Source organism: Triplophysa rosa, linkage group LG21 (genome assembly GCF_024868665.1).
Source record: "Triplophysa rosa linkage group LG21, Trosa_1v2, whole genome shotgun sequence".
NCBI classification, from domain to species: Eukaryota; Metazoa; Chordata; class Actinopteri; order Cypriniformes; family Nemacheilidae; genus Triplophysa; species Triplophysa rosa.
The window spans coordinates 14,599,219-14,625,508 of NC_079910.1; the positions used below are offsets into that span (position 1 = coordinate 14,599,219).

A 26,290-nucleotide genomic window follows, 5' to 3' on the forward strand; every position below is an offset into this window, starting at 1 on the left:
ATATTTCTTAAACATCATTCAACTTTAATGAGTTGCATACTAAAACATACCACAATAATGATAGAATGCACACCAAAACATCATACAGCACTAATAAGGAGCATACTAAATCATCATTATACCATAGAAAGTCTGCATTTTTTGTTCCAGGACTCCGTTCAATCTCCGTCAGATACACAGAACAGCAGCTACAGTATAGTCTACCTCTAATTATGACAGAGTAGTCTGCCTGTAACCAACCTGCAACCAGCCTCATCTCACTCCTCTCATTTATCTTGTTTGGAGTAGGGGAATTGGGTTTCAGATAAAGCAGGGGATATGCTCCTGCCTCAAGGCAGTGGGATAGATAGTCTACCTTGGTGTGTCAAGGTGAAATAGATTGATTTGCTGTGGTTGAGGTCTGCGGGATGGATGTTGGAAAATCTCGTTTCGATTTCATTGCCTTTAAAACCTTGGCAGGGTCTTTTTTTAGCTTGCATTGTACACTGGAGAGCATTTGGTGAAGATAACTTCAGTACAGAGAGACGTGCTTTCATTCTTGTTTTCTTGATCGTTTCTTATTGCATTATCTGATTGAATAACATCGCTTTTAGTCAATCTTAAAACATGGTGAAATGTGTTGACACAAAATGCATTTAATCTCTATAGCACCTCAGATCGAAATGTATTGTTCTTGGTGTTGGACACGCCATCAAAGCATTTTACGCCCTTGAGACTAGTCAAACTAACGGTATCACATCCATGCCAACATTCAGCACAGTTTGACAGACATTTCGAAAGAGTTTTTTATGTTTAGTGTTTATTAACGTCAACCTGTCCTTTGGGAAATCCCCACACGCTTAATGTCACACGTCTCCAAGCTTCCCTCTGCTGTAACTGTTCATTAAAAACCTGCAGAGAATTTGTGGGTGTGCGTGTGAGATAGAAAATGAGATGGAAGATATTTAAAGATTCACTGCTTGAGATAATTAAAAATTCACAGTGGAGGAATCAAACAATCATTCCGTATACAGATTTTAATTATCCTCAATTTACATCTGTGTACACATTTGTGTATTTGCTGAGATGTGTTGTTAAATGTCAAGCGGGGAGGGGGGGTCATGCCAGCTGGGCAGCGCAGACGTGCCAGCCATACCAACAGGCATAGAGATAGAAACCTTGGCATTTTGTGTGCGTTCATACGTTTATCTTAGACAATAGTTTTACGTCACTTTGGTTGATGTGGTCACTGTTCATTCAACCGTGAAATATTTGGTATCACAGTTCTGAGTGAGGAGGAATTTGGGTAATTATTGTAAAAACGATGTAATCACAGTTGGACTTTTTATTGTTTTTAATGCTGTACCAGCGGTAACATTTTAAAATGAGTTAAACTCAGGACACAGGTAATGAATCAGATTTTGTAGTTTAAAGGTGTACTGTATTGTATGGAAGTGAGTAATTTTAAGTAATTTTAAGGCCTACAGCATCATGTTTAACATCACCTACTCACAGCCCGAGACGATTTACAGTGGTCAGTGGAAAGTCATGTGAAATATATATATGAAGAGTTCATTTGCAAAAACGAATAACACCGTATTTAAAATGTTTTTTTTATGTGCATTCCAAGCAATATTAATCAAACTACAGTTGGGTTGTTTTGATTAATTAATAGTAACCCAATAAAATACAGCTAACTAACATTATAAAACACAATTTCTTTGAACATTTAAAAACAGAGTTATCTATTTTTGCAAATGATGATGAAGCAATGATGAAGCAGAAGTCTTAGCTCTTATATAATCCTCTACCTTAAGTTTAACAACATTATATATTGCCATCTAGTGGTAGGTATAAGGAATGATATCATAATTGTAATTCACAAGACTGCTAAAATGAGAGAGAAGTCGTTTTGTATGTCACCTCTTTTGAACATTTCACACAGTTACCTTACAGCGGCATGAAAATACTTATGCTCCTAGCTGAAACCTAGATCATCATGGCCATGTGTGGCATTTGAAGGAATACCTGAAAAAAATTAACCTGAATGTTGTGGCTCTGTGAGTTGTCTGTACTTGCTGCTCAATGGACATTCAAGCATTCGTTGCTTTCCTTATCTGTTGTAGCCTACTCATTATGCATTAAAGAGAACAAGAAATATATACATTTATTATGTTATTTCAATATATATCATTTCATAATTTATTTCCATGAAATGTGCACTTTTAGGGTAAATATGCACAATCCAATATCTCTAAGTATTTTAAAATTGAAACTGAACAAAAGAAAAAAAATACAAAACAAAATGTTTTATATTTATTCAGCGTGAAAAAAATATATTTCAAACCAAACAAACAAAGAAAATGTACAATGTAAAGTTTGTTCATGTGAAGTCACCATTCGGGTGATTTGTGGTCTCTTTGTGGAACTTGCACCCTGACTAATTAAAACAATTGCTCACCCTGTAAGCACAAAACAACACAAAATAGATATTGTTGTACTGCAGAATAAGGAAAACACATACTTGAGCGGATATCTGGTCATATCTTATACCCCCCACACCCTGTATACAAATTACTGTAGGTTTGTATACAAACTTGTTTATTTTTGTTAAATTTGTTTTCATTAATTTGTTTTCATTCATTAGTTTAATTAATAATCAGTTTTTGACTGCAAAGTTAATAAAGGTAGTATAGAATTATGATTAATGCATGATTTGAATAATCGGCACCTCGGTTGAACCATTATTTTGCAATCAGTTTTATTTGATCTCTGATTCTTCAGAATCCAAAGTAATATTATTATCATACTGGTTCCACCACTTTTGCTACCTGTAAGACAAATTAGCTCTCAAACGTCATGCTGCCAGTTTCTCAAAACATTTGTGAGATGTTAGAATGTTGTTGTTTTTTCAGTTTTATTTGTTTGTGTGTTTTTTGTATACTGTATGTTTACAAACTCTATGCTGCATCAAAAATCACCCTTTGGGATTATGATAAACTTTGAACCTTGAACCTTGAACCTTGAACATCAGTTTAAAGTACTAGAACAGAAACTGAAAACTAAGAGATGTGAATCTATTCTCCAGACCTCAAAACCGTGTAGGAAACTAAATACTGCAATTCACAAAATGAATGATTTGTTGAAAATGAACATGTCCTCATTCAGAATGTCAGACATATTCGAGATCTTAGTCTAAAATTACCTTCCAATAAGTCACTTAGGGTTAACATAAACGGAAGAGAGAAAAGGAAGAGAGACAATGTTTAAAGGTGTTAATCAATGTCTGTTGTATAAACACATTTGCCAACAGCTTCCTCTTACCGAACATCAAAGGTAAACATTTGATATGCTCCTAAAATCTCTCTTTATTTCCACACATAGCATTACAGGTTGTTGTTAGCTAATCAGACTTGACAAAGAAGAAATTTGTATGCATGCATGCATGGAGCCCAACTGATGATGACTTATAGGGTCATCAATAGATAGGGTTCAATCGCTTGAAAGGCACTGAAAGGTTTTTGTTGCTAGAAGAAAATCTGCATGACGGTTTTTGTAAACTGAAATATTAAGCAGGATACGCAGATTTGTAAATATGTTGCTATGCTGTTGCGTGAGTTAGTGCAGAATATTTTGATGTTCTGTAGCAGCATCTCAAATCTTCTTGCTTTGCAATTAAAAATTCTACTGAATTACAATTTATTCACATGTTCCTTGTTGTGCACTATACAATTTTCAGTTATGTAAACTTTGCACTACTGTATGGTTTAAAATGACAAATTCTTGAAGAAATTGTATGATCTATTAATATATGAAGTGAAAGTGACTTATTTGTCAGATATGGTGACCCATACCCGAAATGTGACCTCTGCATTTAACCCATCCAGAGAGTAGTGAACACACACACACAGCAAGTGGTGAACACACATACACCCAGAGCAGTGGGCAGCTATCACTGCAGCGCCCGGGGAGCAAGTTGGGGTAAGGTGCTTTGCTCAAGGGCACCTCAGTCGTTACCCGCCGGCCCTGAGAATCGAACCGGCAACCTTCTGGTCACGAGTCCAACTCTCTAACCATTAGGCCACAACTGCCCCTTATATGCATCATAAGGTATCATTTGATTTTATGCAGCATTGATGTAACGTGTCAACCAGCACAGAAAAAAATGTCCTTCAATTCTTAAGTCATCTAAAATAATACAACTTTATTGTTTGAAAGGAGCATCTATATAAACATATGGCAAATTGAGAAAGTAACAGAAAATTGAAAGATAGTCTGGTGAGATAGATGACCATGGAACAATACTTTGTGTTTGAATCATTCAGTTGTATTATGGTAAAAATGAATAGAAATTGCACCTGCAGACACTTTACGAAGTAAAAAAATTATAAAGATTGTATGACATTTTAAACAAAGCCTTATGATGGGTCCATAGGGCATCGCCTAACCAGTGCTTTACATATAAGTAACACAAGTAACGTGTAGATGTAAAAAGCTAATGATTCTCCATCATCTGGAGTTTTATGTACAGTAAATGATGTATCCTCACAGCATTGCATTGATTTTAATATCTTTGGCCTGCTAATTGTAGAAGTTATTTACAGTATGTCCCAAAATAAATACTCTTAGCTGTGCACATGTTGATTCGATGATAATGTTTTAGATGAGCAAAAAGTCCTTCAAAGATATCAGGTTCTTTGTTCTGGAATGTTGATGTCATAACATTCTGATCCAAGTCTCACATCAAAATCATTGACCGTTCAACTGAAAATCATTGACAGTTTCGAAGAGCTCAGTTGAGATGGTGATTTTTAGGCATTAACTTCAGATTCATGCACAAAGGTTCATGAAATGGGAGGAGTAAAGGAATATAAATGCAGGACATGATCACCCATTCTGTGATCTACTATATCATCTAATCAAGTGTCCAGGAGGCAAAAATACAGGAAGAGGGATAGTTTGTAGATCTTCACACTATGTTATTTGAGGAGCATATATTAACACTTTTCAAAAGGAACTGTCAACATACACTGACATACTGGAGCGTCTTCTTCAGTTTTGGACTAAGCATCGCCTTCCTGGGGCCAACTATCCTAGATCTTAAATGTCGAACCGGCTCCACGCTACAGGAGATCACCTGGGTGTTCTTCTCCCAGCAGTTTTGCTTGCTCGTCGGGACCTCCGTTGGAGGAGTTTTCAGAAAAACGTGAGTCACACACGGATTTCAGTATCCCTGTCACTGTGAGGTGTTCAACATAAACACTCTTCTACTGTAATACTCTGATCAGGATACACAGTGTGTTATTTAGTGTTCGATTTTTAGTACATGCCGGTCACAATACAGATATTGTACACATGTCAAGTGTCTGGGGTATGTCTGCACTTCTTGATCTGCTTTGTTAAAATGCTTTTGACAGTATTGGTCATACAGTACATTATCAGATGTTGGTTTCCCATTTGTGCTGTTGCAGAACATTGGACATGCCAGAAAATGACTTCCACACCTTGCAGAAAATGAAGGTGCTACGAAAGGTTCTTCACAGCAATACTATAGAAGAACCACTTTTGGTTCCTTGGTTCCAACCTCTCAGTCTAAAAGAACTGTATCTTTCTTTCCTTTTCATAGTCTAAAGAAATGTTTTCCACTATAAAGAAACTTTTGTGAAACAGAAAGGTTCATTGGATGTCAAAGGTTCTGTGTGGAACCCTACACTCTTAATAAAGGTGCTTCAAAAGGTTCTTTGATGCCGTAGAAGAACTCTTTTAGTTCTTTAGTTCCATAAAGAACCTTTATCAAAAAAGGTTCTTTGTGGTGAAAAAGAGATGGTTGTTTAAAGAACCTTTGGCTAAATGGTTCTTTGTGGAAACAAAAATGGTTATTTTATGGCATCGCTGAGAACCTTTTAAGCATCTTTTTTTTAAGAGTGACACCAAAAAACGGTTCTTCTATGACATCATGTAGCACCTTCATTTTTAAGAGTGTACTGAGAAATGTTTTTATCCCTACATGTTCTAATAACATATGGGTTTCTATCCATTTGAACACAATTTCAGTAAATTATTCTCATTTTTGAGTTTCCAAATTAAATAATGTTTCAAATATTATTTTGGAAGTTCATCACTCAATATTTCCTTTTCTTAACATTCAACTTTTCACTAACCATTTATTGCCTTAAGATCGAATTGAATTCCGTACTTGAGCCCTTCTGTAATGTACAGTACATCAAATCTGTTTGCTTTATAGTGCTTTTTTATTATTTGAATAAATTAACATTTTAAATTACTAAATTACATTTTAAATGGTTGAAAAAGTTGCATTCTGTAACTCTGTTGTTCTTTTAAGTTTTTAGTCTCTCACATTCAGTCATAAAGTTTTAAGTGCATAAAGTTTTTATTTGCGATAATCTTACCGGTGTCATATTGAAATCGGACCTCTATCTCAATTCTGTGGTTAGGATTAGGATAAATTGTGGAGGTGGACTTTAGAATAATTAATGTACCAATCAGAAGTTGGATAGTCAAGATCTCCCAGGTAGACCAATTTCATTGCACCTCAAATACTTATTTCAGCATTCTTCTTAAACACCAACTTGATCTTCAGTTCAATTCTGTAGTTTACAGGTTATTTCATGAACTTAAATGTTTTATGAAAGTACATAAATAATTTAAAAAATGAGTTGTGTGTGTAACAATTCACAGATAACAGACGATACCACGGGGTAAAGTGTAGGTAAAAGGATTTAATAACACAAAACAGGAACAAAAACACCCAACACCCAACTTCTAAATATCAAATGATTCAAAAAGCTTTTTTCTTTGAAATGAGAAATAACGGGGAAATAAAAAATATATCTCACACAAGCTCTTTTTCTCTTCTTCAGGTTGTTGAGTGCCCTCGCCACCCTCTTCCTCTCCACCTTCATCATCTCTGTGGTTTTTGCCATCATTCCATTTTGCTATAATGTGCTGTTGCTGGCAGTTGCTATGGCAGTGTCAGGTCTGGCTTTGGGTTTCATTGATACTATTGCAAACATCCAGCTGGTGTCTATTTATCAGAAAGATTCTGCCATCTTCTTGCAGGTGAGAAACATCACATAACATATTGAGGTAGTGGACATAAAAGCAATGCTGTGATAATGAAGTCAGATTAACAAAATTATTTTGCCATTGCATATCAATCACACTCGACTCTGCCATTTACAGCAAAAACATCCAGCCATGTAAAAAATAGTATGTATTGTGTTAAAAACTGATGCATATGGAAAAATGTTCATGTTCGGTAGAGGACCACATTTAATAAAAAGAGTGTATTCACCATGAATATATTTCATTTTCTTTTTCCAAATCTTTTTCTTCACATTTGATGTCTGTTTTGACTCTGACTGTAGGCACTGCACTTCTTCATTGGGCTTGGTGCTTTGCTGAGTCCCCTGATTGCAGATCCATTCATCTCTGAACACTGCCTGGGCACTAACAGCACAGAAAACGCCTCAGTGATACTCCACCACTTCAGGTTACCACCAGTAATCCACGATACTTCCCCACACTCTGTGCTAGTTAAGGAGAAACCCAACGTGTCGTATGCCTTCTGGATCATGGCTCTCATAAATGTAAGATTGGGCACAGCACTTGTGTGTCTTAAAGGTGCTTGATGTTTGTGAGATCAATTCATCTTGTTTTCTTCTAGTTGCCTGTGCCAATTGCGGTTCTCGTGCTGATGTACAGAGAGAAGCTGCTTCCCTGCTGTCCAAACAGCACTCCACGGCTTCTGGACAAAGATGAACTGGCCATGGAGACCCAGGCATCAGGCTCCAAAGAGATGCATGAACCAGTAACTGAAGGTATACGTGCTGCTCCAGCTGGTCGTGTGATCTTAATTTCACCCAAAAATAAAAATTCTGTCATCATATTCACCCTTAAAACCTGTGTATGACTTTTTCTTCTGTGAAACACAAAAGAAGATATTTTGAGAAATGTTTCAGTATACATATACTGGAAGTCAATGGGGTCCACTATTGTTGGGGCACCAACATTCTTCAAAATTATTATTTTGTGTTCTGCAGAAGAAAGACAGGGTTTTTTTTGTATTTGTGGTGTTAACGTTTTCATGATACTAAAATTCCAATGAAATCATATTTTCCAGGACATAGAAATCTCTTCAGCTGCTGTATGAATGGTAATCTGAGCAGGTTACCTGTCACATTTTTTGGCATCCACATCTTGGGTGGGATTGTCCTGTTTATGTCAGAAGGCATTATGGTAAATACATTATAATATTTTTTTGTTAATATTTAGATTTTATTACCTTTTGATCTTTGAATCTCTTCTTTAGGGGGTCTACACTGGCTTTGTTTACACATATGCTGTTTCGCCTCCCATGTCACTGCATGCGAAAATGGCAGCATATCTCAACTGTGTCTTCTGGGCAGCGATCACAGCAGGACGCCTGGTGTCCATCCCCCTGTCATACCGCTTAAGACCCGTCTACCTGCTCATCGTCAACCTGGTAATGAACCTGCGAAAAGTCCGTGAAATGAACCCTGTTGTACCCATCAAATTACCACACAGACCTAGATGTAATGGACTGGTTTGTAATTGTCAAATCTCTCTCTCTCTCTCTCTCTCTCTCTCTCTCTCTCTCTCTCTCTCGGGCAGGCTGGTGTGAATGTAATATTGCTGCTATTGTTGGTCTTCTACACAAACAGTGTGTTTCTGTTTGTGGGTACAAGCTTGCTTGGGCTTTTCCTCAGCAGCGTTTTTCCCTGCTTACTGGCTTATACTGAGGACATCCTGAACTATACAGGTAAATTGCACACACATGTCAGGTTTCCATGTTCTTTGAGAACTTTTCATAGACCAATGATTTTTATACTGTGCAAACTGTATATTGTGTCCCAGGGGTTCTCAGCCTTTTTGACGCAAAGGCCCCCCATTGTATTCAAAAATATTCAAAGATCCTCGTCCCACTCACATAAACATAAAAATTTCTACCCCAAAATATTTTAGAGCTTGACATTAACTGGAACATTTTTATTAATTATAAAAATAATACCCAAATAATAAAAAATATCTTGTTTTTTTATTATTTTCAATTATTAGTCATCTTTTCAAACAAACATCATTTACATTCATAAGCTGTTTTTCTTATGTGTACCACAAAATGTTCCTACAACGTCGAAAATTAATTTGTGGGTACATTTAGTCCCCCCCACTCATACATTGTGGGTAATTTTCACAGACACAATGATTTTAATATTGTACAAACGGTATATTCCCCAAAATCAAATCCTCAGACAAACCTTTTTGGATTTTCTTTTTTAAAATAAGCATCATTTGATATGTTCACAAGTAAATTTCCATTGTGGGGACTGCTGGACAGCAGGGACATGTTTTACATAGTCCCTACATATATAAAACACACACACACACAACTTAGGTTTTATTAGTAAAGATATCTTTTCATACTAAGAAAGTGCTATTTGCCCTCTAAGAAAGTGATATTCTCTTATTCTCACAGAAACCTGTTGACATTATTAGATTTGACATGACTTCCAGGGTTTTCAAGTAGGCTATATTGAGGATCACTTTAAATGTCTTCACTTCAAGTTAGCTTTAAACACTTCAGTGCTGTATACTCGTTTTTTTTGTCCACACTGTGCATACACTCAAGTTTGTTTTTCAATTGTTGTAAAGACTTCTAACTGATGTCTATTGTTTTCATACAGCTATTTGCTATCCCCTATCCCTAAATCTAACACAGTTTTGTAGTTATGTTTGTTGAGCTGCACAAATTGGCTAGCATGTGTTCTAGGATGGTCAGGACAGTAACAATTATTAATTTTATTAATATTTTTTCGGGAGGAGTTGGTATTGGACAAAGAAGGTTTTACAATCATTTTGGGGCCACCCTTGGTCCCAGCGCACACACACACACATGAACAAACATACAAAATCTTTGTTTCTGCACTTTTCAGGATGCGCAACTTCAGTCTTGGTGGCCACTGCTCAAATGGGTGAGATGACTATGCAGGTGTTGGTTGGATCGGTAAGTACTTAAAGTTGTTATTTTTTTAAACCTGAGAATTTTTACTAAGCAAGTAAATGTCTTCCAGCTGATTCAGGCTAAAGGCAGTTACAGTTTCCTGGTATGTGGCATGCTTCTCGGCTGTCTTGCCCTCATCTTCCTCTTGTTCTTGGTTTTATGTAACCACATCCACAGAAAACTCACAGGTAAAATGTTAGATTGCACAATACTTAAAGCGACAGAAATACTTTCAGCCTAAATAGGATACGTTATCTAATCGAATCAAATCTCTTTATTGTTACGCATCGTGTACACAAGTGTACCGGCGGTGAAATTCTTACATGCAAGACTCTGTGCATGGCAGTACATACAACAGGATGTAAATACAATATTCTGATTCAATATGTTCACCTTCCAGGAACATCTAAAAAAGCCGGTATGGTTGAAGACCCCCCACCACTCACTCTACCTGCTCCAGAGAAAGCAGGACAGAAAATTATTATAACACAACTCAAATGTGACTCCAGATGAGACCCTTTATGGGTCACAACCTGCTGGAAACACTGCACTCCTCCACTGTAAACATTAATTAATAATTAATTAATGATTTTGTTATCATGTTCATGTAAAACTTGAAAAACATTCATTATGGTGCAATAAGCTTTTGTGCGTTTCTGTTAGGTTTGGTATTATCTGGTGTTTTTATTTGTTTTACAGATTCTCACCAGCAGTCTTGACTCATTATTTCAAATACTGGTCATGTGATTGAATGCAACTGAAACAGAAAAATGAACAAATAAATGTTTAAGTAATTGAAGGATGGAGTAATTCTGAACACAGCAATTAAATATAAATAAACTTGTTTTGTACTTCACCCATCAACACAGAGAATCATTCACCAAATTAAACAACAGATTAATCTCCACACGTCTAGATGAATCATTCACCAATCTAAGGGAATTCCTAGAAGTTCCTAGAACATCCCTTGCTCAATACAAGTGTTCATTTCGTTAACATAATGAGTTTCATAAACTAGAAGGTCGGGGTTAGTGTGATCTACAGCAGTCACAAATTTAAAATAAGAATTTTATGGAAAAACTTGTAACTCTTGGTCATCCATTTTTGAAGACACACATCACATTGTGCTTTATATCTTTTCAACACTTTGTAATAAATGTATTTAGTATAGCATACTTGACCTATTCTAAAAAGATTTATTTATACTTTTATCCTTTATAATCCCACAAAGATCTAAAGTATAACCGACTAAATGTATTATTGTAGACTTCTTAAATTCCTTTAACTGCATAGTGTGATTTTTGAAAAAAATAATCCTTTACTTAATAAAAAACATCCGGATGTCAAACCCATAATCTGGAAAAAGACTTGAAGATCACGTAATTTCCATTACACTAACAAATGGATACATTAAAGAGATAGTTCACCCCCCAAAAAATATTTTTGCACCATCTACTCACCCTCTTGTCATTTCAGACCTGTATGACTTTCTTCTGCAGAACACAAAAGAAGATATTTTGAATAAAGTTGGCAACTGAACAGCGACGGTACCCATTACCAATTCACTTCTATAGACACAAAACCAAGTCAATGGGTACCGTCGCTGTTCGGTTACCAACAATCTTCAAACTATCTTCTTTTGTGTTCTGTGAAAGAAAGTCATTCAGGTTTGAAACGACAAAAGGATGAGAAAATTATGACAGAATTTAACTTTTTTAGGGTAAACTATTTCAATGCTTTATAAACAAACTGAATAACAGCACACCAACTACTCAAATTCTTTAAAGATACATTTTATTTTTTCCTTGTAAAACAAATTTTACAAAAATCAGAATAGCGTAATTAAAACAAACATTTATTTGGGATAAATTATGATATAGATTGAAAGGCTACAGATTAGGATGGCGATACAAGCGATAAAAATAGTGAAATGAAGCAGAGACAGCTATGAATGGTGTGTGCTTGATTCAGGTCATTTTACCATTCTAATGGCTAAAGAGACCGCTCATTTAAAAAGGCATCTATAAGCATCAAAATATTCTTAAAAAAGCACACATGAAGCATCACAGAGGTCAATAATAAGGTTTCCACTAGCTCAGTTCAGACATATCACTCACTCTCAAAGCTTACATCGTTAAAAGAGAGAGTCCCGCCCATCTGGCTGAGACTCCGCCCACTGCTGTACATCGCCTGAAGATGACGCACCATGTACATGAAAGCATTCCACCCATGAAAGAGGTTCAATACAACCATAGAAAAGTCATTTTAGTTCAAATGCTCAGACGGAAAAAGCAGTTTTACTAGACTGAATCAAGAATTAACTGCACGAAAAGTGGGAGAAAGTAGCATACTACAGCTAGGCAACTTACAGTATGAAGCAATGCAGACGTACTGGAGGAAATCGCGCGACTCAACTTCAGCCACGAGTATCCAGTGCAGGTCATGATAACAAGCATATGTGCACTATAATCTTGCGTGTTATTTACCTGTAAACGTGGCTGAGATCATGTGCATTAAAGCAATTCAAAGGGGTTTATTCGGGAATGATTCTCTCAAATGCAAACTTAAAAATGTAAGGTGCCCTTTATCGTGAAGCATAGAAAGCCTACAGTATTATCTATATATTGTTTTGGGGGCCAATTCCACAGTCTTCCTTCTTTGTTATACACTGAAGGACAACTGTAACAAAACGATTTTAGCAAAAAGATTGCAAAGCTATAATTGAAACATTGATAAATATTCATATGAAATACCGCATTTAGAGTGAAGAAAATCCCATGTTTGGGATTAGGCCAAATCATCAGTTTTTAGGATCAGTCTGAAGATACTTTACAGATTTCTTTGAGATATGGTATTTACACGCTGAGAGACATTAACAAACATCCAAAACACTCTTTGAGTATTATGGGAAATAAATTCTACTGCTCCTCATTCAGAAAAACAGAAAGATAGACAAATTCACCATCAGGTAAGACCTCAATCTTCACCTGACGGAGCCTCTTCCTCAGAAACATCGTCCTTTTCCTCTTTTTCCTTCTCATTTTCCTTCTCTTCCTTTTCTCCGTTGTCATTGTTTTCCTCCCCTTCAGCGCCACTGTCGTCGTCCTGCGTCTTCTTGGGGGCAGGAGATCCTTTCCTCTCGTGGCCCTCATCTTCTTCCTCCTCTTTGTTGCTCTCGATATCTTCGTCTTCTTCTTTAGGTGATGCCTTCTTCACAACTCTCCGCCCCTTCGTCTGCCGTTTTCCTCTCTTCTTCTTAGGCCCTCGGGTTGCTGGGAATAAAGGAAACCAGTTGAGGGTGACACATGGTTATTATTAAAATAAAAGTATCAAGGGCAATAGTTGTGTTTTCTTTCATGATCTGATGGTGAGATTATGGGTACCTGAAGCCCTTATCTTGGGTTTAGGTGACTTCTTTGAGTCTTTGCTTCTCCTGCTCACTTTTGAGATCCTCCGTTTGGGTCGCCCGTAGTCGCTGTCATCATCGTCATCATCCATCATGAAGTCCTCATCACTGCCTGAGTCCTCTATAGGCAGAAAAGCCAAATATTGCTTTAGTGTCAAATTAATACAATTTTGTCAGAAATAACTACATATTAGTAAACCATTGAATATTTGAAGTCAATATATTGCTTTTGTTTTCGTATCATTGAACACAGCAATCGAGTTGGTCAATCTAGTTGGTCAATCTGAGTTAGACTTAAAGGGATAGTTCACTCAAAAATGAAAATTCTGTCATTATTTACTCACCCTCAGATTGTTCCAAAACTACATAAATTTCTTTGTTCTGCTAGACAAAGGAAGATATTTGGAAGAATATCAGTAACCAAACAGATCTCATCCCCCATTGACTCCCATAGTATTTATTTTCCCTACTACGGCAGTAAATAAGGGAAGAGATCTGTTACTTAAATTCTTCCAAATATCTACCTTTGTGTTTAACCAAGCAAATAAATTTATACAGGTTTGGAACAACCTGAGGGTGCGTAAATGAAGACAGAATTTTCGTTTTTGGGTGAACCATCCCTTTAAGGTCTGATCACCTGGTACGTGTTCGTGCATTCTGCCTGTGCTAATTTTTAATTGTTGGTCTATGCACATGAGTCAGACTTGTCTTTGAAGTCATTGCGTCGTAATGTTTTTTCAACCTCTTGCACCATACGAACTTGTTCAACACCAACAAGTTAAAAATCAAACTTTTAAAAACGTGTCGAGAACCCTGTCACCCTGCTCTGCATTTCAGGAGTACACAATTAAATGTGTAAATTGAATAAAAACACAAGAGTACTAAGTTAATGCATTAAAACAACAGCCAATTAAATATTATAAAAGGTTATAACTTCAAACACATTAGGGCTGGGACGATATATTGTGCAATTCTTGTACAGTTTCCTCAATGAATCACGGTTAAATGCCGCAACATCCAAAAGCCAGAGGGCGCTCTCACGCAAAAACTCTGAATATGGGACAGAAGAAGAACGATTTACACACACACACACACACACACACACACACACAAGCTGTGTCTCATTTCGTAAGGCTGCGTCCTCCAGAGGTCTCATTCGAAGGCTGCTACGTCATCGAGACTGTCTCTTTTCATAAAATCAGGTAGGACTCTCCCGAGGCACCCTTCGAATGCGACCTTCTTCGACAGGAATTCGGAGGATACATGAGCTGTATCCTTCGTTGCTAGAGATAACCCACAATTCTTTGCGTCGGCCAACGTCTGTTATTTGAATAAACAGCAACAGCTGAACATTCAATCAAATATGTGGTGTTTAAATGTGAACAGTTTACAGTTTGTGTCACGTTTTTTTAATCTTAGCAGTAAATAGGTTTACAAGTGTTTAGTGATTTTTAAACGTTTTGAAACAGTAAGGCAAAGATTGTATATTTGTTTAACTCTTTTGGCATTGCTTAGGGTACAAAGTAACCTACTTTTTACCTTTTAAATCATGTAGAAATCATTTTAATTAATTTGACAGGTATGCGAGTGCAACGTGTTGTCATAGCAACGTGGTACTTCCTGTTTCCTTTTCTGCCAATATGTCCTACGAAGGACATCTCGTTTAATTCTAAGTTGAGAATCCTCCGTATACCGCTTCCTTTAGAGGATGATACCTCTGGAGGACACAAGGACACAGCCTTACGAAACGAGACACAGCTACACACAAGCTGTGTCTGAATTCGCCCCCTATCTCCTATATAGTGCACTATTTCGGGTGTCTGCCATTTTGTAGTATTGTCCGAATTCTGAGTAAAAAACTCATTCCCTACATTTGTTCACTACTTTTTACCCACAATGCATTCTGATTTTGAGTGTACATTCGATGTACTCGCTCACTCATATTTCCCATGATACAACGCGAATCAACCGTCTGATTGGAATCAGCTGGAGAGTGATCGTTAATGCCATGAATGTACGTTTATACACTTGTTTTTGTTCTTGTTGACAGTTATTTTCTACTTTCGAGAATAAACAGATTAAATGAATGTTATATAAAGCAGTGTTGTATTTTAAAAATATTAAGTAATTTTTTAAATGTAATAGTAAATAAACGTGGTAAACATTTGTTTTGTTCTCTTTATTAAAAACGAATACAATAAACGTTACAAATTATGTAAAAATGAACTTTACCATTTTACAAAACAATCCATAAAGCCACACAGGTGTAATATAAGCGTTATGATGAATGTCCGCGACAGTATTGTCAGACGCAGGATTTATTACGTCAGTGTCCGAAATTGTTCACTCATTTTCATTCACTTCTACCCCATATAGTGGACTATTTAGCATTCACTAAATAGGGAATAGTGAATGATTGAACAAGTGAGCGAATTCAGACGCAGCTACACACACACACACAGTTCCAGGAAATGCCAATGGTGCTATTCTATCGCTGTTCTTCAAACCTTTTCAGGTTTTTTCATGATAATAAAGTATATGTATTAGGGCTGTGCGATTTGGGGAAAATATCTAATTGCGATATTTTTGACAGACATTGCGATTGCGATTTGATTTGCGATTTTAACTTTTCTAATTCAAGCTTCAGCTCAATATTGTTGTGTGGAGCACAGTATGGGTATAGTTACCCTGCTGAAAGAAAACAAAAAAAATGTTTCTATTAAAACCATTACAAAATTCATTTTTGTAGTGTGTTTAGGGCATTATTCAAATAGGGCTTACTGTTGTTCAATTGGTTCCCAACTTTCCGATTACATCACACCAATAGAATCCAAATACCAGTGTACACTATTAGTGACATAGACATAGTTACATAGGCTGATTTATTATTTTTTAAGTATGTGGGATTTTTAAAAAAAAAGTAGAAAATGTGCTGAATGTTTAATTTCATCCAAGTGAAATTAGCAAAACTGTTAGATAGAATTTACATTTGTTTGAAACGCGGAGATAGGCGTGAGTTGACACAGGGTGCGCGCGTGCGTCAAGCCTCGTCCATATTGCCAGATGCCCGTGTGGAGCCGGACTCAAGTGCTATAAACGTCATTACGAAACAGGCTGTGTGTGCGCGTCAAGTTTAAACGACTCGTCCGCGAGATGCGGGAGACGCGCGAGTATGAAACAGGCTGTGTGTGCGCGTCAAGTTTAAACGGCTCGTCCGCGAGATGCGGGAGACGCGCAACGCGGGGCAGAGACATGCGAGTATGACACAGGCTGTGTGTGCGGTCTTATGAATTGGACGGTTCTTTAATATTTATTTGCCTAATATGATCGATCTGACTCTGCAGATGCCATAATAACACACACTCTCTCCTGCCTTGTGTTTGTTTGTTTTTTTAATGACGGACGTTTACGCAGTTGGCTAGGGCAGTGCTGATTAGGCATAACGGAGGTTCGCTCACTCAGTTGGTTAGCAAGAATGCCACTCAAAGCGGGCTTGGAACAGACGCGTTTGCTATTTTTCACATCGCTTCCACATCGCAGCCTCTTGCGATTAGCAAATCGCAACGTCTCACATCGCGATTGCGATTCGATTTCGATTAATCGTTCAGCCTTAATATGTATAATGATGATGTTTGACGAGTGTTGCTTTTTCAAATGCACGTTATAAACGACTCAATCTCGTAGTGATTTTAGATCGATTAGTAATTCCTACTGATGAAAGAGCCGTAGTTCACAGAAGAGCTGTGCATAAAACACAGAACCGGTTTCAGAATCGATTTAGACATGTATAATTAGTGTGAATCGTGATATATATCGCCCAGCCCTAGAACACATTCATACTTCATAAATAGGCATTGCTTTATTTTCACTTTATGATATCATAACGGCTGTACCTCCGGTGTAAGCATCACTGTCATCTTCCTCCTCCTCTTCCTTCCCCTCCTCATCCTCACTTCCTCCATCACCAAGAAGAATCTCCCTCTGTTTGGATGCAGCTTTAGTGGCGGCCTGACGCACCTGCCGGCCCTTCTTCTTCACAACCTTAACGTCATCATCACTATCATCTGTGTGTCAAAGACATGCACGGTTACCACAAGCTGAAGGTGTGTGTGCGCATTGGCATAGATCAAAAACACACACATGTAAAAACAACACTTCCATGTTTGTGTTATTTCATAGTTTTGGTGTCTTTTTTATAAAACTTATGACATATTCATATGTCGTATGTCGTATGAACAAACAAAAAAGTGCTTAAAAAAGTCAATAAAAGCAAGCTAAGCTGTCACAAGTGTGTAATGAAGCAGACAAGTAGCGATTATATTGGTAGTACCTGCTGGCCTTTTCCGTTTAGTTGTCGCCTGCCTCCCCCTGCTGGCCTCTTTAGCATCAAAATCACTGTCACCAGCATCATCATCATCTTCCTCATCCTCTCCATAGTCATTGTCATCGTCACTCAAGTCTTCTGGAATATGACGATGGAAAAGCATTTGGTCAGAATTTTCAACAATAAACTATAAAGGTGGAATAATGACAAAAATGAACCTGACTTACTCTTGTGGTCCTTGACTCGAGAATCGTCACTATACAGGAAAAGGTAGAGGAATATGAAATAAAATAAAAGGTTGATATCTATATAGTTCATTAAATGCAAAACCTACGCAAGTTCATTAAATGTTCCAAAAGAAACACATGGGAACATGACAGAAGTGTTCAAACTGAAATATCACTTTAACTCCAATAACGTGCACTGTTTAAAAGAGATTTTATTAACATCTTACAAAGTTACCATCTAATAGTATTACAGTAATTCAGAAAGGGTTACCTGCGTTTCTCAGGTCGCTCGGATTCTCTTCCGTAGTCCTCATCTGCATAAAACAATTCCAATTAAAATCATGACAGTCACGATAAACACCACATTTTCCCAGCACATACAACTTAGTATCATATATATTTATGTATTTAGTATATGCTTTTATACACAGTGATTTGCAATGCATTTAAGGTACATTTTATCAGTATAGGTGCTCCCTGGAATCAAACCCATGATCTCTACACTGTTCACATAATTCTTTATCAACTGAGCTCCAGTTTCATGTATTTAGTATCATTTTGAAGGGATAAAATGTGGATGTTTTCATTAGGAGAGCTCACCTGCATCATCAGACTCTTGGAACTGTGCGTAGTCAACAACCCTTTTATTCCTGTGCACATTGAACATACATTACCCATTAGTAAACACGTTCAAAATACATCTATAAATCAGTTATTACATGATTTAAGATGATGTAATTACAGCTCAAATAGGCTGAAAAAGTCTGAACTTTAACACATCATAATAGAGAATACTTGTTTTAAAATATACTGTTTTATATATTATATTATAAAGGAAATCATAAAATATGAAAACCAAACAATCTTCTGAATTTAAAAGTAAAATCATTTTTAAATGGCAGCAGATGTTGTATTTTTGTATTTCTATCTATTTATTCTTCCTGTGGCAACAAAGTCTCATGCATGTTAAGCTGCTGTGGTTGGTACAGGGGGCAGAGGAGACATAGGTGCCATGTTGGAGCGGTTCATTGCCATGCCAACAGCAGCAGCGCTGTGTGGAGGGACTGATCTGGAGTCAGCCAGCAGACAGGGCATTGAACTCCAGGCCCTGCAGGTCAGATTATATTCAAAGCCCAGTCTCTTCAATCCATAAATTACACGCAACGAATCCCTTTTATAAATAGGCTGTTGCTCAACTTGGTTTGAGCTTTTGGGTTAAATCCAGAAAGACTCAAATTAAAATGTAGTGTATTTATCATGAAACGTAAACATTTTGGATACCTAACGTTTTTTACTTCCTGATCAAAAAGCAGACATAAAAGTCCATTAATCACGAGCACAAGTTTCCAGAAATGACTCAAGTCGTGAGTGTAAAGTAATGGCGCGCATTGCGCTGGGGGGAGTTCTCGCGCTGTGTTCCGTGCGGACAACACGTGAAACTTTTCTCTCAACAACACCTTGTTAATATACATTAACCGTTTAAGCCAAGTTTTAAATCAGTCGTGCAAAGACCATGAAGGGAATCGTGTTTCTTGCATGATGGCTCGCTGGTTGTTTTGTATAACATTAATTAGCCCAGCATCGTAAACTACTATCCCGCTTTTTTACTTAATGCTGACCGCTTGTGGTTAGCTTAGGTCCGTCTCGAGGTGTAGAGACCCGTATGGTCATTATATTAACGCAAATAAATATGTACATTTATTAAAAGGTAAAAGTTTTCGTGTTTAGGTTTTGGGTGTTTTTGGCGCGGCTACGTAAACGCAGTAGAACTGGCTTGCAGAAAATGCGGGTTAGCCAGTTAGCAAACATGGAGACGCACTCATACATATCGCATCATGTGCGAACATACACTTACTGTAAGCAAGCAAACGCACTTACCTAGAAGGCCTTGCCATTCTGCAAATGGTTTTCAAGCTATAACCTTTATTTGGAGATCGGAGGATTTGTTGCGGTCGGCTGGCTTTTGCAGCTGAATCCAGGTGACTTCTGCCGTTTCCGAAAAGCACTTTCTGTAGCGCGGAGCTACGAGAAACTATACCACGATGCGATGCAAACTGCACTAAAAACGCGCAAATACGTGCGATCTAGAGCATCTACTCGCACGCACGGTTGTTCTGTGTCGCTATGAAATGGAGAAATGTTAAAACGACTACAGGCCGGACTGACCTGGTTAAGCCTGTCGTCGAATATAGTAGCTAACTCATTAGCTACTGCCTGGCCTGCGAGCAGCCAGGATTCTTTTTATGAGTAAAAGTGGGATGGGAGTCTCAACGCAAGATGATCGCAAGTCAGGATTGGATGACCACACTCGGCAACAATCCTTTACTACTCAGAGCAATGGTTATTCTGTTGATTAGATTCTTTTATTTTATTCATTTTTAAAATCCCATTTAGTCAGATGTCGTTGTTGTTGTTGTTATTAACATGCGATTTACATTGATGAATTGAGACACTGGTTGTATTTCATCATTGTAATAGGCCTAATAAAGTTAAAAAGGTTGTTAAGGTCACTTGACAAAATGAAGAGGTGCCCATAAAGAGGTGGTTATCCTCTTTTGAAGGTGGGTAAAAAAATAAAAATGAGTTGTTTAAAGTGTTATTTGCTATCCTTGGATGCAACAGGTGTTTCATGCCTTTATTTTTTTCCTGCAGGTTATTTGCACAGCTATAAGTGCTAAAGCACAAACACAGACTAGTTGAACTGTGTTGAAATTAGGGCTGTGCAATTAATCGAAAATTTAATCAATTTTGGCTTCAACAATTACTAAAACAAAATAATCGAGGTAAAACGATTATTGTGCCACATTCCATTTTGCAAGGATCATCTCTTTCTCGTGGTATAAATCCACAGCGCACCCCCTTCTTTTACAGTGGTTCAGCTGTGCTATTTCTTTACATTTATTTTTCAATTGAATTCACAGTTTAAAAGCAAAGTTATTTATTTTCTATGTTGTTTTAAAAGTTAATGAGTAATCGTGTTAAATAATCGGGATCTCATTATTGGCCAAAATAATCGTGATTATGTTTTTTGTCATAATCGTGCAGCCCTAGTTGAAATTGGTTAGAGGGGTCAGGATACAAAATGCATGTACAGATAATAGTGCCCTGATATAGGAAAAAACACCCATATTTAGATGTACAACTGGTTTTCAGGTGGTGTCTTTGAGCTTTCAGTGGTTTTGCTGGTTGTATTGTGTAAAAGCAATGTTTGTAGATTTTTCCCATTTATATAGCACTTAAGTTGACCATATTGCTTAGCATAATAAACAACAATTCAAAATAATTAAATTATAAGACAATAATTAATAAATAATAATGATAACATCATAGACAACAGACACTTATTTAGTCATTGAAAATCGATCTAGGAGGTGAGAATTAAGCATAACTTTAAAAACAGGGAATGAAGAAGCTAAAGATCTAATATAGTAATAAATCATATACGTAGTAATAATGAAGAATATAAATTTAATGAAGAAAAGTATGTAAATGAAAAAAGGCTCTATCCCAAATAAAATATAGTTTATTACTTAGGCCAAACCAGTAAATTTGTATTGGTTGGTACAGAAGTCATACTGTCCCGTGTAATATTATGAGCTGAGACTGTGAGGTTGTAATACATTATGTAATTATTTGGTATTAAGCAGATTCGTTTATTTAGAGTGTTACACAGCCTTACTTTCCAGAAGGAGCTATGCTGAAAGTCACAATGAAGATAGAATAGAGTTCTTAGTAATTCTCACGTTTCTGGGTCATCAGCCCTTTGCAACCCTTAACCATAACACCAAACCATAACCCACCAGCACAACACCAACCGATTAAATTACAACCATAACGTTTTCATGCAATGAAATAGGGATCAATAGTTTATCTGGAAGCTAGAATGTGTCTGTGTAACAAAATAAGTGCATAATTACAAGTAACTACCCCTAAACCACACCCTAATCCTAACCCTGACCCTATAGTAAGTACATGTAGTTAATTATTACTCAGTACTTAAATGTGTAATTACACTGTAACATGGGCAATGTAAAATAAAGTGTAACCAAAAGTAGTGAAGGAAAATACACTGTCACACCAGCAGAGGGCGTTGAAATCCCCAAATCTGAAAGCTTCATCAAATCACTTTTATTGTGTTGTACTGGAAGAAACTCTTTGGTCTGTACTCCAGACGGTGTAAATACAATAATATACTAAACATACACATGACACAAAGTACACAAACAATGTAAACAGAATATACACATGAAACAATCTTTTAAATTATACAGTATAAAATATATATTATACTGTTGTTCCAAACCTGTATAGTTCTGCTGAACACAAAGAAAGCTATTTGGAAAAATGTTAGCAACTGACATTTCTGGGACATCATTGGCTACCATAGTAGGACAAATTAAAATGCTAGTCAAAGGTGCCCTAAAACTATTTGCTTCTTTAAAATATCTCATTTTCCATCTGTGGTAGTTAACGATCTCCCAGCAATGTCAGTTGCTAACATTTTTCCAAATACTCCCCTCAATCTCAGGTTTGTTAGGTCAGAGATACATAAAACTGTTGCTTGTGACATCTCTCAGTCTGAAGTCTGTCTCATGAAGAGCACAAGCCTCAATCTTGAATAGATAGCATAGAGGGAGAAAAGATTTTGGCAACACCAGTGCCGATCCTAGATATTTGGGGGCCCTAAGCAAACCTTTGTGAAGGGCCCTTGTCTAAGTAGTTCAAATGAGATATAAACATAACTGTAAACTATAAGAAATAAAAAAGAATATATCAATTAACACACTTAAACGAATAAAGACTGAAAGACAAAAAACATTAAACTGTTAAATTACTGCATAAGGCGTGGGAAATGTTCTATTGGGCAATTCAACTGTGCTGAAATAGTGGGATTATAACAACTAGTCATATTAAGCGAATCTGAATAATCTGGTTAAAACCAGTGACTGCTGTGAAAGGGCAGCTTACAACCAGGGAAAGACCTGGTGACAGCCTGGAGAGACTGATATAAAGAGGGACTAGACCCCACCGGGGCAGACATGGGCTAGCTACCCATGTCGGCAGGAGCCATTACCATAAGCGTAATGGGTCCACCCATCTATGGCTACAAAAAACACAAGAGAAAGAATACCCCTGGAATCTGCGAGAGCGGGGGCGCAAGATGACTCATCGGTGGACTCATCGGAAGTCCCTGCGAGCCACACACATCCCGGGCGACCTGAACCAGACAGCCGATGTGCTCTCTCGTCAGTCGACACCTCGCGGAGAGTGGCGACTCCACCCCCGCGCAGTCTAGCTCGTTTGGGTGCCGTTCGGGCAGGCACAGGTAGACCTGTTCGCCTCCCTGGACACCACCCATTGCCCGCTATGGTACTCTCTGTCTGAGGCTCCCCTCGGCATGGATGCCCTAGCGCACAGCTGGCCGCGGGACAAACAGAAGTATGCCTTCCCCCCAGTGAGCCTCATTGCACAGGTCCTGTACAAGGTCAGGGAAGTGGAGCATCAAGTGCTACTAGTTGCGCCCTACTGGCCCAACCGGACTTGGTTCTCGGAGCTAATGCTTCTGATGACAACTCCCCCCTGGCCGATTCCCCTGATGAAGCACCTTCTTTCGCAGGGGAAGGGCACGTTGTGACCTCTGGAACCTCCATGTCTGGCTCCTGAACGGGACGAGGAGATCCTGAGTGGCCTACCCCCTGCGGTGGTTGAGACCATCACTCAGGCTAGGGCCCCTGCCACTAGGCGGCTGTAAGCCTTTAAGTGGTGCCTCTTCTCGTGCTGGTGCTCTTCTCGAGGAGAAGAACCGCAGAGTTGCTCGATCGGAAACGTGCTGTCCTTCCTGTAAGAGAGACTTGAGAGTAACTTAAGGGGCACGAGAAGGCTGAATCTGCCTCGTCCACGCTCCGTACCCTCTTGGGACCTTGATGGGGCCTCCAGAGGCCCCCTTTCGAGCCCCTGAGAGAAGCCGCTCTTTCTCATCTTACGATGAAGACGGCTCTCCTGCTGGCGCTCGCCTCCATCAAGAGGGTAGGGGACCTTCAAGCATTCTGCGTGTCCACGGATTGCCTAGAATTCGGGCCTGGAGACTCTCACGTTATCCTGAGACCCCGGCCCGGCTACGTGCCCAGAGTTCCCACCACTCCCTTTTGGGACCAGGTGGTGAACTTGCAGGCGCTCCCCACCGGGGAGTAAGACCCAACCCCATCCGTGTTGTGTCCAGCATGCGCGCTGTGCCTCTACTTGGACCACAAGCAGAGCTTCAGGAGCTCTGAGCAGCTCTTTGTCTGTTTTGGAGGTCAGCAAAAGGGGAGGGCTGTCTCCAAACAGAGATTGGCACACTGGATCGTGGACGCCGTCACCACAGCGTACCGGTCCCAAGATTGCCCGTGCCCGCTGGCAGTGAGGGCACACTCCACCCGGGGTGTAGCCTCCTCGTGGGCACTGGCCCAGGGTGCCTCTCTGGCAGACATCTGCAGAGCTGCGGGTTGGGCTACGCCCAATACCTTCGCGAGGTTCTACAGCCTCTGCGTGGAACCGGTGTCAGCCCGAGTCTTGCATGGACCAACAGGTGAGACCGGTGGACGGTAGGGCGTACGCCTGCGAAAGCGCCTTCTCCCCCTCCTAGGTGGGTCAGTGTGCTATTCCCTCTCCCTTCTTCCCCCACCAGGCGAAGAATAGGTATTCCATCCATCACTAAGCACTTACGGGGGCCGGGCTGGGCGGAGCAGTTATCTAGTTATCTAGCGCATAGCTCTAACTGGACCTAGTGCTCCACATGAATTAACCCCCCCCAGCAGGGTGGTTCAGTCTGATGTATCCTCATGGTCTGGTTCCCACCTTGGTAACCCATGACCTCCCCTAGGTGGACCTCCACCTCGCGGTACTCCCTTCAGTCCGCACATTCCTCCCATGAGTTCTCCCTGTCGGTGAGACCATGTTGGTGTCTCCACTAAACTCCTCCCTACGGCAGGAAGTGGTCTCCGTATCACATTTCCTCAGTGAGGAAATAGTGCTTCCCCAGTGGCCCTTACGGTGCCGGGCGGCTTCTCGCCATTAGAGAAACAAGGCCTCCACCCATGACGGCCGGTGGCAGGGGCTTCCCACCTTTTCCAAAGCTCTGGGACCCCCTATCTCTCCACTGGACAGTTACAATTTCGGGCTAGCGCTCACGTCATGCCCAGGGCAGTCAGCGTCGCTTCGCTAGAGATTGTGACACGGCACAGCGCCGTGGCGTTTTCAATAGGACCCCATTCTGTCGACACAACGTCGAGAGACCGACAGAAAGGGAAAGTCTCGGTTACATCTGTAATCTCTGTTCCCTGATGGAGGGAACGAGACGTTGTGTCCTTCATGCCACAACGCTTGCCGCCCGCTGCAGCAGTCGAGAGATGCACTCAGGCTCCTCAGCACAAAAGGTAATGAATGCATTGCCAATTTCATTGGCCTTTTCAAAGTTAGTCAGAAGATGATAGGTTCTCAAGTCAAACCCCATTTTGTCGACACAACGTTTTCTAGTTCTGTGGACAGGGTCGTGACAGTACCATTTATTTTGTGCTTGTTGTGTTATGTGTGGCCACATCTTCTCCTGCTGCGTGCCTTGGCTCGCCCCCTTGTTTCCCCGTCATTGTCCCATTAGTGTTTCATTTCCCTAACGTGCCCTTGGTAATCATCCCTCATTGGTTTTCCCTATGTAAACCCTGCGCATGCGCTTTAGCCGATTACAATGTATTCATTAAAACACACATAATTTACCTTGGATTTGAGCAGATCATTGCACCGGCGACCTTGGTTCCTTTGCTGTTTGACGGCCGAAGGAGTTCTCCCTGGTGGATCCAACTCTTCCGGTGAGGTCGTTCGTTTGGAATCTTACCTCTCCCTCCGGGGTTGTTCAAGCGGATTTACCAGACTCTCCCTCCGGCGTTGTTCAAGCGGATTTAACAGATTCTCCCTCCGGGGTTGTTCAAGCAGATTTAACAGATTCTCCCTCCGGGGTTGTTCCAGCGGATTTACCAGCTCCCCCCCTCAGGGGTGTGCTACGGAACCTCTCGTGACTCTCCCCGTGAGATCGGTCCTACGGACCCCACCCAGACTCTCGAAACTTTCCCTTGTTACTTCCCCGGCCGAGCGCTCGAGCCCTGTTCCCTATTTGATTACTGGTCTGTTTGATTACTATTTGTGAGATTCTGAAGTTCTGTTAATAAAAGCATATTTTTGTGTCCCTGCATTTGACTCCCGTCCTTCTGGCGTAACAGAACGGACTGAACCAGAATGGAGTCAGCAGGACCAGATCCTCTCCGCACCGCTGTCGTCCA

The 26,290-nt window shown here is 39.3% G+C and overlaps 2 protein-coding genes across 2 annotated transcripts; one reads left to right on the plus strand and one right to left on the minus strand.

The window, feature by feature from the left end:
- The first annotated feature begins 4,955 nt into the window (after positions 1 to 4,955).
- On the plus strand, positions 4,956 to 10,534 carry mfsd4ab (major facilitator superfamily domain containing 4Ab). Its single transcript, XM_057319795.1, has 10 exons — positions 4,956 to 5,185; positions 6,861 to 7,059; positions 7,368 to 7,589; positions 7,667 to 7,820; positions 8,123 to 8,238; positions 8,312 to 8,485; positions 8,635 to 8,782; positions 9,954 to 10,024; positions 10,092 to 10,209; positions 10,422 to 10,534. The coding sequence occupies exons 1-10, from the start codon at positions 4,956 to 4,958 to the stop codon at positions 10,532 to 10,534; spliced, it is 1,545 nt and encodes a 514-aa protein (XP_057175778.1).
- Positions 10,535 to 11,804: 1,270 nt separating this feature from the next.
- nucks1b (nuclear casein kinase and cyclin-dependent kinase substrate 1b) lies at positions 11,805 to 20,233 on the minus strand. Its single transcript, XM_057363175.1, has 8 exons — positions 19,857 to 20,233; positions 18,579 to 18,628; positions 18,250 to 18,292; positions 17,979 to 18,007; positions 17,758 to 17,889; positions 17,321 to 17,491; positions 13,405 to 13,548; positions 11,805 to 13,293 (listed from the first exon to the last, which is right to left on the minus strand). Exons 1-8 carry the CDS (start codon positions 19,871 to 19,873, stop codon positions 12,998 to 13,000), a joined length of 882 nt encoding a protein of 293 aa, XP_057219158.1. The 5' UTR covers positions 19,874 to 20,233; the 3' UTR covers positions 11,805 to 12,997.
- Positions 20,234 to 26,290: the final 6,057 nt, after the last annotated feature.

Bases quoted from the DNA above. Each gene is read 5' to 3' on its own strand.
- mfsd4ab (XM_057319795.1), top strand. From the start codon at position 4,956: ATGTTATTTGAGGAGCATATATTAACACTTTTCAAAAGGAACTGTCAA. The intron at 8,239-8,311 runs GTAAATACATTA...TCTCTTCTTTAG, and splicing joins TTATGTCAGAAGGCATTATG to GGGGTCTACACTGGCTTTGT. The intron at 8,486-8,634 runs GTAATGAACCTG...TCTCTCGGGCAG, and splicing joins ACCTGCTCATCGTCAACCTG to GCTGGTGTGAATGTAATATT.
- nucks1b (XM_057363175.1), bottom strand. The intron at 18,293-18,578 runs GTGAGCTCTCCT...TGTTTTATGCAG, and splicing joins CCAAGAGTCTGATGATGCAG to ATGAGGACTACGGAAGAGAA. The intron at 13,294-13,404 runs GTACCCATAATC...CTTTATTCCCAG, and splicing joins ACCCAAGATAAGGGCTTCAG to CAACCCGAGGGCCTAAGAAG.